The following is a 12,198-nucleotide window of genomic DNA, read 5'->3' on the forward strand; positions in this document are numbered from 1 at the left end:
AAGCAAAATTTAGGAGTCATGGGGAGTCACTCTCACATTCATTCACCAAAATCTTTGACTTGATGTTTTTATATTGAAGAACGGGCATGTGCACTTTAACAGCAAGGTTTCTGGGTACAACTCAAGGCAGAGATGGCATATCCAGTCCATACCTACCCTATATTAATAGACTAGCAGATACTAAACAGGCTACGGTTTGGGGGGAAATTGTTTCTCAAACATCAAGGCTGTGCAGCTCAAGACTTAAATCATCTGTACAAGGGAACAGAACCATCACCAGGACAGTCACCTTGTAAAGAGATCATAGGATCAGAGATACAAAACAGCTGCTCTCGTGAAAAGGACCATCTTGCAACCAAGCTAATACTTTAAAACAAATCAGCAGTTTTAAGGCAGCACTGGAGTGGCCAGTTGTCAAAACAGCAAGACAGCAGCCAGATTTAAAACTACTGTTAATTTCCAGACTAAACTGATCTGCTATCCTGCTTCTCAAGGCAGAGTTCCCCTATCAGCTACGTGCACTCAGCAAAATACATCCCACGGTTCCCACGAAAGGGCTGAAGACAGAAGAGACTTGACAAACTTCTTGCTGCTCTCCACAGTAAGTCTAATTCCCCAGTTAAATCAGGGCATAATGCAAGAGTCTAGAGGTTCAGAAGTAACACCTAGCTTGAACACTTTCTCAGCCCTGGGGCCAAGATCAGCTGTTCAACACTTACCTGAAGGTGGTGCTGGTGAACAGAATCTGTTTGTGGATCCAACAGCAGAGATCCCATCTCCTGTGGCTTGCGGAGGGGTGAGAGCCCTAGTGGCAGTCAGAGGGGAGCCCATAGATCGCAGGTCTGCTGTCAGCGGCGGTCCTATCTGTGTCTGGACATTCTTTCTTTGCAAAGTGCTGGTGGTCTCCAGGCTGGCACAGGAGCTCGATATGGAAGTAGGCATACTTGTGACTGGCACAGAACCCCGTTGTGCACAAGAAACAGGTCCTGCTACGTTCTCTGTTTTGACAATGGTTCCAATCGTGTGATTCAGAAGTCCACAAGTTGCAGGGGGCGTGAGGGGCCTAGGCCACGTTTGCCGATGAGACAAAACAGGTATTGTATTACCAGATCCAATTAGCCTCTGGGAGTCAGTCAACTGTGCTGAAGGTTCAGAGGAAACGCCATAGAAATGAGGACCATTTACTTTAACGTCAGAGGCTGTCGGCCCATTAGAAGTCCCGCAAGAAGATACCTTCTTGGATTTATCTATACAAGAGCTGCAGTTGACATCTTCCTGTGACAAAGTCTGCTGGGATTGCGAGGAACTCAAGGAATTCTGGGTGGTAATCCCTGAGGTGCAGGATGACATGGAATAGAGGGAAGGTGTGGGTGCCTTGTCAGCTGCCTGGTAAGGGTTGACGAGTGAGCCATCTGCCACAATAACAGGCTTAATATCAGCCTTCTCTGTTTGTTCAGAGTCCCAAAGCGAAGTCATCTGCTTAGCAGATAAATGTTTCAATATGCTGCACTGGAGCGCAACAACACTACAGAGCCACTGGGAGGAGGGAAAAAAGTGCATTGTTAGCGTCACAGGCAGACAGTGCTCCAAGCCTCAAAAGTTCCTCCATCCTTCCCCCAGCCTGAAGAAATTCAGCTGCCTTACTACGATGGTAATCACTCAGATACAGCGTGGAAGTACACTATCTGTTCTGATGCTAATCTAGACTTGGGAGAAAACGTTGTCTGAATGTTGTAACATGAGCGCAACCAAAATTAAGTACAGTTTATCTCTGTGCTGGGAACAGTGCACATAGGAGCCAAGATTACAAGGGGGAAAAGGCGACAGATGCACTTCCTTACCCCCAAACTTTCCCCTCTCTTCCCACAGTAAGTGTTACAACTCTTCAGTCAGCCACATACACATCTTCCACTAACACGGGCTTCTCTCCAAACATAATCCACTAGCTTACTCTGTAGCATGCTAGAGAAGAACTACCTCATATCATAGGGAGACACCTGCCAAAGCAGGGGTGGAAAGCACCTTTCTTTTACAAAAAGTAGAGGAAGACCAACGTATTTGTTCAAAGTTTTAAACTCTGTGGTGCTTCTTGAATAAATCCAAGCAAAGATGAATCATTATACCTTCTACTTCCTTAAAAAGTAACTCCCCACAGACACAAGGTTTTCGGTTCTTCCCAAGAAGTTTGCATATGTGAATGTGCACATACCACATAGAAGAACCCTGTCTGAGGTTAACAGAAGGACTCTCAGACTACACCACTGATTGCAGAGCAACATGACTTTGCACCATGGAATCCAGCAGGAAATTTTGTAGGAGATTTAAACACTCATTTGACCTTTGTTTAAAAGCCTGAGTGTACCAGCAATAAAAAGCAGCCCAGAAATGTGATGTTAACATACAAGTAAACATGTCAGGAGCAGTCTTTCATAATCAAAGTGGAAAGAATTTCCCCTTAGCCAGGGAAAAAAAAAAAAAGGCAACTAGACAGAGAGCCCTCAGCTCCACACTCAACCAAAAGACTATTTCACCACTTTCCTAAAGTGTCAAATGAGGAGTTTTACATTTTACCTAGAAAGGCAAAATGAAGTTTTAATGGGCAAGGGTGTCAGAGACAAGACAAGTTAGCACCTCCAGGCATATGATTTTGAGATTGGTTTCCTAGACAACTGCTCTGATCATGACCGAAATGGAAAAGGATCTTTGTACTAAAGCAACTACAGACAGAGTCCGAGCATTTGACTTCATTTACCTCCTGTTGTTCTGACTGGCTGGCTAAGTGCTCAGTGTTCAAAAGGTGCTTCTGCAAGGGTTCCTCAGGGATCCCGTTACAGATCAGCTCACCATCTCTAATAGCTGCAGGCGCAAGTAACGGGGGTGGAAGCCGATATTGGGATTTTATAGCATCAGGAACCTACATTGTAGAGAAAGAAGATCACACATGAGAACAATTACTCAAGAATAACTAGTTAACAAAGTGCCTAACCAGCCCTACACTTAGGGTTTGCGGCTTTCTGACCCAAAAGAACACCGCAGAAAATACATTAAAAGTTTCAGGGACTATACTTTAATTGATGCAACTGTGCTGAAATTAATAGGTTTCATTTGCTTAGGTCAGGCATGACTTCAGTACAGTGTGGTGGCTACAGCACAAAAGAAGTCATGCAAAAAACAAAGTCAAAACTTAATAGCTGAGCCTTATACTCGGCAGAGTAAAGAGCTTCTTAATTCCTACACGCAGTGAAGAGTAACCGCTCTGGACTGCTGACTTTCAGAACTCTTGCCAATTCATTTGTTCAGATGCCACCTTCTTCCTCCTGTCCCAAGCTATCCCTATGGGGCCTGTTGGTTTCTCTTCCAAACCAGAATTCATACATGGATAATATCACCAACATCTACTTATTTACACTCACCTTCAAACCTTTTCTCTTCACTGATTGAAGAACTCTGCGATTCGGAGGATGTTTCTTATGGATTCGGTTTAAGAAATCCACTTTGACAACATGCTGAGATATAGTATCCTGGAACCGGTCAAATACTCGGCACCGATTACTCAGGGTCAAGTTCTTCTGGTTCAGCTGGGTGATCAGATAATGCCACAGTAGTTAAGGATCTGTGGATCATCCTAATGCATCCTATGACTTTCATAAGGCCTTGTAGCACTGGCACTACAGCATCAACTCAGCTTTAAACTATTTTGTTTCCTGCAGCACTAACCATTTCTGGTAAAAGGTATATTGCTGGAGGTGAATAAGAAAGCATTTAGAGGCCTAATATGAGGCATCAATGCTCTTAGAAGCAGTTTCTCTGGACACAAGCCCCTTGTTTCAGCCCCGTTTCCCAAGTATTTAGTCTCAGGTACACTGCTCTTCCATAAATGTAAACACCCTCTTGGAATGAAAGTTTTTTTTGAGTTAACCATGCAAAGAATTATTTCCCCTATTTGTAGCTCTGTGCTGCTTTGTGTTACAGTTCTGGATGCTTATCTAGGTTTTAAGGAGTTCTGTCCGAAAACTAGACAAGCTGTCAGTGAGCCACAATTTAAGCTGTTAGCTTCAGTTACAGGAAGGAGTTCCCTCATCTTTATATTTTATTGCAGATAGCAGCATCACATTCCTCTGGAGAGTGCGTTGCTTGCAGCAGGAGCTTTACAAGCGTTACAGGAGCAGTAAGAGCTCAGGAGCTGTTTTACATTTGTTGTACTTTGCCCTTTAATGGACCTGCCAGGTTCCAATCCAGCATCCAGTTACCATACTGCAATCATAGTCCTGCTTACCACCACATGTTCAATGTGATTTGGGCACATCCATCTACCCAGAGGCATGGCAGTAAGAGGTGGCTCCAGACAGTCCATGTGGAACAGGAGTGGGCAGTAATCGCACTGGATTAGAGGTGCCACTCTGCAACTCCTGCAAAGAGAGAGCCGTATCTTATTTCCCATACGCAATATTCAGTATGCAAGTATTTACTGAACACACAGGCAAGCGTGGCTAACCACTTTAGCTTATCCTTCCCCATCAATTCCCCTGAACTATGTTACTTGCATCTAAAATTAGGCTTCAGATTTGTAATTTGATCTAAATGGGCCTTCTGCAAGGCCCACTTGAGGCAGAAGGACTTGCCCATGCACATGAGGCCTTCTCAGTCCAAAAGAGGTCCTTTGGCAGGAAGAGATCCCTTTGCTGGAAAGCTGCAAGCACCTGTCAGATTCACACGAGCAACTTTTCAAGCTGACCTTGTGCATTTGTTCTGAGTGACTTCATTTAGAGCAAAATTCAGAGATCAAAAGGAAATCTCAGATTTAGGTTATTACAATTTTCCTCAGAAGCATCTTGTATGAAGTTGGGAAGTTTACTTCAACAAGATTGATATGTTCTCATAACAAGTCTCAAACTCCAAAAAGCTACTATATCCAATTCCCCAGGCTTTAAAGAAGTCCTCGCTCTATGACAAAGTCACCAGTTGCTCCCCACAAAAGCCCACCTGAATCTCCAGCTCACTTCACTCAAACTGACTGGGTTCCTGAAATAAAATTTTTCGTTTTCACTAAAATTTTGGGTTGGGATTTATCCGCATATTTTTTCTGCGCTTACAACAACAACACTTTACACTGTTTTTTGATTTACTCTTTCAGCACAATACTTCTATTTGCCTTGGGCTTATATATCTCTCAGTAGATTTCTGTTTCCTAAAGGTCACCTCCTTGCATACTTCCTTTATGAACCATAAACAAACGTCTCCGTTTTCTAAACCACCATCACTTTAGGATTTTTCTTACTAGACAAATACTGAAGACAAAATGGCTTAGTCTCTTCATGTTACATTTCAAAACCTTTTACAGCAGCACAGGACCACAAAAGGCACACCTACACTTACCATGGTTAAACATCTGTTATTTAGCAAAGATGATTATTCCCCCATTTGTTTAGAGGATTGTAAGCAAGTACTGAAGGGGAATGGGAAAGGAAACAGGTTATGTACTTTATTCAGCGAGAACTTTGTTCTTGTGAAGGGTGCAGCCACACCAAATAACTTCCCTGGAAGAGTCAAGTACCTGTTGCATGTGAAGCAGACTTTCACCGGCAAAGGAACCAAACCATTGTGGTCTAATTCGTGTTGTGCTTTCTTGACATTCTTTCCTGTGGTTTCTTCCTTTCTCCTCCTCTTACTAGTACCTAAAATTAAATTTAAAAGGGCTCTGGGTTACCCACATAGCAGAGGTTTGCTTCCTGATAGATACACATAATCATCTGAGGCAGAGGCAAACAGAAGAGGCAAAAAGAGCTCCTTAGGGAACCCTTATCAACCACTAAATCTGACCTTAAGTGACAGACTAATGGCTTTAAAGGCCAGCATACTTTATACTTAATCATTCAAGTGACATCCTACGCGTTAAGCCATTACTTGACTAGATTATCATACCCTAAGTCAAAATCAGGTATTCGGACAATTGGAAGAATTTTCTTCAGATTGATGATCTAGGCTAAGCTGACAACAGAAAGCACATGTGCTGGTCTGTTACAAGTCCTGATGGCGGTGGAGTCACTGGCCATAGCAGAGCTCCCACAGCTCACATCCTGGGGAAAGTGAGAGGCTGCCTACTGTTGGACGGCTGGATGAAGACCAAGGGTACTCCTGCACCCTCTGCTTTCACCGGTAAGTGTCACTGGAACCAGAACTACCAAAGGGTCAAGAGGGGAAAAAGCCAAAAGGGCAGCAGGATGCACCTGTGGAGACCTTTACCAACACTAAGTAACCCTTTGCTTACCTGGAAGTGCTGTGGTGCAGGTCAGTTCATTCGGCAACTGGAACTGCGTTGGGTTCCTTTCCATGGCAGCAGCAATAAGAAGCTCAAAGGGTCGCTTCAGCTGGGGCTGCCCACAGTCCATTTCTGCAATGGCAGAGTCATCATCCACGTCAATTATGTCCTCATCGACATCATTCTGCTCTGAGTTGGGGGTCTCGGTGCTGGCATTGGATGTGGGAGTGCCAGGCCGGCTTGCTCTCCTTTCCAAGATCCTGGCATGCGCATTAGCCCTGATGCTGCTGCTAGACCTGTCCAACAGGTCTGCGTCACTGGTGGGGGAGGTGGTCCTTTTCCCAGATTTGTCCACCAATCCATTTACCTGCCCCAGCTCTTTCTTCTGTTCTCGCTTCTGCACGACATGAATAGGCAGGCTTATCATGGAGGCCACAAACAAAGCACATCAACCTTGACAAATATGCAGTCGAAGACAAACAGCATCTGAAAAAGCTAGAGCCACTTACTACAACTTCCCCCATGAAATCATTAAAGATTTGACCCAGTAAAAACAAATTTGGTTGTAGCTAAGGTACAGACTACAAAACAGCTGAAGGGAACCAAGCACAGGGAATAAAATTAACATGTCTCTCCCCTTTCAGGACATCTGTATATGAGCTCAGATCAGAACAATGTTTCACAGCAACTAACCCTAAATACTTGATAAATTGGACAACTCAGTTTACTTTGCTAACCAACACTGAGAAACTCCACGCTAGATCATTCAGTGTCAATGTAGTTTATTAACCCTTGCAGTGCATCCAAATCCATTACGGAACAAAAAGGTCAGCTTGAGAATATACAAGCGCAATATGCAAACAACACTCGGCTATCTCTGATGACAGGACTCTCTTGAGCAAGGCAGCAGCGGGAACCGCAGCAGAGAAAAACAATACCCTGACAATCACCAAGAGACCCATTTTGCAACAGGAGGGGACACTGCATTGCCTAGTAAGGACAACTGTGTACTGCTCCATTGCCCGACAGAGTCACCAATATGGATGAACCAAAATACAGAAAAGGTCTGTAAAGGAGGAAAAGTGTTATCAGGCAATTTTTCATACAGAAAAATTGTTTTGTTTTTGTAATTTGTGACCTTCATTTTCGCTGTTGGCAGATGCCTGAACAGAACCCTGGAAACATAACAGGGCAGTAGGTTCAGCAACAAAAGGCTGAGTACACAGTTTTCTTGTTTTCTTCCAATCTGTTTTGGTGTTGCTTCAACTGAACAGTTGCTAGATAGTTTGGTGCAGCTTCTAAACCCTCTGCTACGCAGTCTTACATAGCCACAGTAAGAAGATGTTTACATTGTGCAAGACAGCTTCCTGGAGAAAGAGCATCAAGGAGAAAGAAAAGAAAAACAAAAAAAGAGAGAGAGAGGCAGGCCACAATCTTGCCCAATCACCTCCTCCCCATCCTGTTCAGCAGCCCAGGAAGTCATAACTCACTGTGATTTCACCCTCTGCTGAAGTGCAACTGCTGTGAAGTCACACTTTAAAAAAGCACACATTAACCAGAATTACAACCCTGATGCCAAAGCTGCGTTACCAGGATTCCTATTTCACCTGCACACAGCTCACCTCCTTGAGCATAGGAGCCACGTCCTCTGTGCCTTTTCCCTCCTTTCCAGAAGGGGGAAAGAAAAACTCAGTTTAAGAGGCGCAGCTTGACACAGACATATCAGACACTTCAGTATTGTGGTTCCTGGTAGCAAAGTTACCACCACCAAGAGGGTACCATCAAGAGACCTTAGTTTTCTTTAAGCCTGTTCCTAGCAAAGCCCTTATCAACTGTGAGCACAAGGAGCAACTCTGGTGGTATATATGTACACATTAAGGGGAGAGGAAGTTATAAAATAAAGGGTTCACATTCTAGATGGACAGTCAGAAGGACAGACAGCAAGTTTATTACAAGAGGCTTTACCTTCCTGCGTACAGTGCAGCGGTGACACATCCACTCCCCTGGAGGCAGCATCTCCTCACTGAGCGGAGGGTTGCTACAAGAGAAAAGCAAAGCAATGTTTTACTGTTATTTCTGAAAGGCCTTTTCTCGTTTTCAAGTAGTCTAAGCCAGGTAGCTTTGCAGGTTCCAGTCCCAGGCACTTCTTCCTTTCCATACGGTGATAATGCCCAGTTTTGCTTCCCCGTGCCCCACTTAGCAAGACACCTTGTCACCAGTGAAGTCACAGTCTTCCACGAAACCCATCTCATCTACATGACACTCCCTGGTTTCAGAGAAGTGAAGGACAATCTTAGAATTGAATAGCAAAGATAAATGTACGATTCATTTGTGCACCACACACATACCTTCCCCCAATACCAACCCTTCCTTAAATAACTTGACTATTCAATGTAACACTATACATTCCTGTGCAGCAAGCACAGTCATATACCTAGGCATTTCTGTCACTAGGACTTGCATTGCGAGTCCAACTGAACCAGCTGCCATGAAGTCTACACACTGCTTCTAATGTACTCCATCCTTGAGCACACTAACTTAATGGTGGAAACCACTTTCTATCTTAAGACAACCAAAATATTCTTAAAAATGCCTTCATATCTACAGCTTGTCTTGGCTATGAAGCGCAAGATACATCCTACTCACATGGATCTGCACTTACTATAAGAGCTGTACCACATCGAAATGACATTCTCATTTAGATGCTAGAAATAAACCAAAGCAAATTAGATGAAGGAGTAAGGAAGGCTATTTTGAGAAATGATTTTCCTCGGTTAAAGGCAGAGCAGCATATGTTAGATGATACACTTTCCTTACAAATCCTACTAGCTCATGTACTTTCCAACACTTCTTTAAGATTTGCCATTTTAGCAAACTGCTGACTGTTGCAGGAAAAGCATACATGCTGTCAGAGAAACAGCTAGTCACCATATAGCAGTGTTAAGGTATACTTTAAAGAGTTCTGCTTACAGATGGTAGAGATATGTAGTGGACTTTTCATGCAGCTAAGTCTTCTCTCTTGTGCTGAAAACTCAACTGATACACTACCGCAGGACCTGGAAGTTCAATTTTCTAGCTCACCAGCCCTGCCTTGGCTACAGTGGGACTGACTAGGTTACAAGATGACCAAATGGTAGCATGGCCACACCAGCAAGTAGCTTACTAAACCTGCTGAGAAGCCATGTGAATGGGGGTTGGGGGGGGGGGGGGAAGTACTACAAAACGTGAATGGTATTAATCTTTAAATGTCAGCATATGTCAGACACACAAAATTGAAACAAGGTATTTAAAACTTCAGCAGCTAATGAAGTTGTTCACTTCAGAAGTCTCTATACAGTTGTTGCATCTACAGACTAACATCAAACTAAATCCAGGTTAAGCTATAAGAAGTCTCCAAAACTGTCAAACTAGAGATGCTAAGATTTGTATTTATTGGCCAGCGATGTGTGCTCTGCAGCAAAAGGAGAGGCTTTCTTCCTAGAGAATCCTACTCCTAAGCACAGGGAAATTGCACAGGGTCCCAGCCCAGGCTTCCAAGCTTGACCTATAAAAACAAACACACTTCCTTTGTTTAAGCAGAGTCCTGGTGAGCCTTACCCTGCGCCTGCAGGCGTCCGACAGAAAGCCTCCACAGGTACTGCAGCTATCGAGGGTCATATTCAATCTTAGAACACCTTGCCTGGAAGACTGAGGGAAGAGCACAGCAAGAACCAAAATGATAATAACCTCAGCATTGCTGGTGTCAGGCTCCGGGGAATTCAGTAGAGCCAACACATCTGGCAGCCATTTTGAGAAAGAGTGCAGGATTTCAGAGGCCTCAGTCTTCCAGGCACTCAGAAACACACTGCTCTGCCTATGCTCAAAAACATACCTGCACCTTATGTTTCTCATTTCCTGGAGGTCTTGGATGAACAAGAGATTGGGCTCCAGATGACATTACCAAAGCCTCAACTACTGACAGTTTACATGAAGTCTCCAATGTTTGGCTTAAGCAATAACTCCCCCCTATGCCAATCTAATCTTTTGCTAATAGATCTGGGGGGTGAGGGAGAAGAGCAACAAATGATCCTAGAGTGCTTGCTGCACTATATATCCATTTTCAACCCTAAGACAGATCCTGCAATAGCTCAGGCTTTACTCCTGCTAGAAATAAAGTTCTTAGATCTGTAATTACCGTCAGTATGGATTTATCCGGCCCATTCCCTGCTCCCAACACCCCAAGGACAAGAAACCACAGATTTGTTTGTAGTGGATTTTAGCCTTCTGAAGCTACGGACAAACATGTCTGAACTCCTGGAAACACGCCTGCCCCATTCCACTGCATGCTCAGTGTGACAGAGATCCAGGCACTGTCAGATGCCTGGGGTTATTTGTTTTAACTGTTACCTTAATGTTACACAATTTACAGTGAAACAATTAATACCACAGCAAGTCTTGAGAGATGGCTAGAAGAGTTAGAACAGGTTTCTTCTTAAATGCTTATATTATTGGCACGTTTGTTACGTTTGAACTATCTGCTAAACAACCATGGCATCCTACATATACAGTACTCTTAAATGACAAGTTCCGTAAACAGAGGAGCGTTTTAAGCAATGCTTCTACTGAAAGACCCGCTGAAGAAACGCAAAACACCAGTTTCAGACCAGCAGCGAAGCTTTTAACTCTCAGGCTGGCCTCCTGAGTTTTTTGCTTGCTGTCAAGGCCTTACTGCTACAGCAAGTGTATTAAAAGAGTGATTCTGCTTCCCCTGGTTAATGAACTGTTCATCAAGGCAGCTCGCTGCACTAACAAAGACTGATGAATACTGTTTCTGCACTGCTGGCCTCTCTGCAAGGAAAGAGCATTTCCTGGGTCTTAACATAAAGCCAAGGAAGCGCTAAAGAATGCTGTTTTAATTGACTAGTTATGACCACATTCTTCAACCTTTTACTGTAAGCATAAGAGAAACTCATTTTTAAATCTGAACAAGACACTTGATCTTCATAACCAAGTTAGGATTTAGCATGTTGGCACGAACACCACAGCCGCTTTCTCTATCTTTCATGGGTTCATTAGCATGCAGATCTCCAGTCCTTACTGTTTGCTGCAGATGGAGCTGCTGCCAACAGGACCTGTTACTCTGCAGCACCAACTTTATCTTCAGTTGCAACACACCTACTTTGAGCTATACAAGAATCAGTTATACTATTCTGTAAAAATTTGCTGAACCTTCATTTCAGAAAGTTTCGCATTTTATCATCACAGGCAAAAGTGGTGGGGCAGTGCTGATTTTACCTGGAGTGTTTGATGTGACCTGTGTCCGTCTGCTCTGCAGAGCAAGCACATTTCTGAATTCAAGACAAAGACAACTCTGAAAAGCCGAGCCTGACTTTCAGAATTAGTACCTATACAAACATCTGGAAAAATCAATTCACACAAGGCCTCCGAAAATTAAAGGAGATGTTCACAACTACATATTCAAAAGCCACTTCACTGACCCTAAGTTGCTTGCCAATGATATTAGTCCCATGGCTTTTTCTAGAAAATTAACTAGTGTGTCTTGAAATTCATACCAGATTTATGCTGTCAGGACTTGTTCTTGTAAACTTTTGGACTAGCTCCCATGGTCTGAACATACGCAGAGTCTCACTTAAATAAAATTTGAATAGCTGTGATGAAATCAAAAATCTTCAAGAGTTATCTGCATACTAGGAGTTTTTAATCAAGCAAACAATAGCATCGAGTCACTTAGTTTTTCAATTTCACACTCTGGAGCTCTCATACATCAGATGCCTGTTGTTAGCCTAAATCCCATAATTATTCTTCACTTTGCTGACCTCAGTAAATAAGTACACAATGCTCAAAGGAATGGCACCTTCTTCAGTATGAACTGGACCACAGCTCTCAAAGGAACCAGTTATAAGCAAACCTGAAGTTATTTACACAGGGCATTCCTGGTG

At 43.4% G+C, this 12,198-nt stretch overlaps 1 protein-coding gene across 4 annotated transcripts in view; it reads right to left on the minus strand.

The window, feature by feature from the left end:
* Nucleotides 1-12,198, minus strand: part of PHF12 (PHD finger protein 12) — a 33,323-nt gene that overhangs the window by 9,504 nt on the left and 11,621 nt on the right. For all 4 annotated transcript variants that reach the window (XM_067309763.1, XM_067309761.1, XM_067309762.1 and 1 more), the window contains exons 3-9: nucleotides 8,225-8,297; nucleotides 6,269-6,656; nucleotides 5,555-5,675; nucleotides 4,277-4,409; nucleotides 3,414-3,578; nucleotides 2,753-2,914; nucleotides 720-1,536 (exon numbers count right to left, since the gene is read on the minus strand). In XM_067309763.1, the coding sequence (XP_067165864.1) occupies nucleotides 720-1,536; nucleotides 2,753-2,914; nucleotides 3,414-3,578; nucleotides 4,277-4,409; nucleotides 5,555-5,675; nucleotides 6,269-6,656; nucleotides 8,225-8,297 (1,859 nt within the window). The remainder of the gene's footprint in view (nucleotides 1-719; nucleotides 1,537-2,752; nucleotides 2,915-3,413; nucleotides 3,579-4,276; nucleotides 4,410-5,554; nucleotides 5,676-6,268; nucleotides 6,657-8,224; nucleotides 8,298-12,198) is intronic.

The sequence above is a fragment of the Apteryx mantelli genome, chromosome 22 (genome assembly GCF_036417845.1).
Source record: "Apteryx mantelli isolate bAptMan1 chromosome 22, bAptMan1.hap1, whole genome shotgun sequence".
Classification (NCBI taxonomy): Eukaryota; Metazoa; Chordata; class Aves; order Apterygiformes; family Apterygidae; genus Apteryx; species Apteryx mantelli.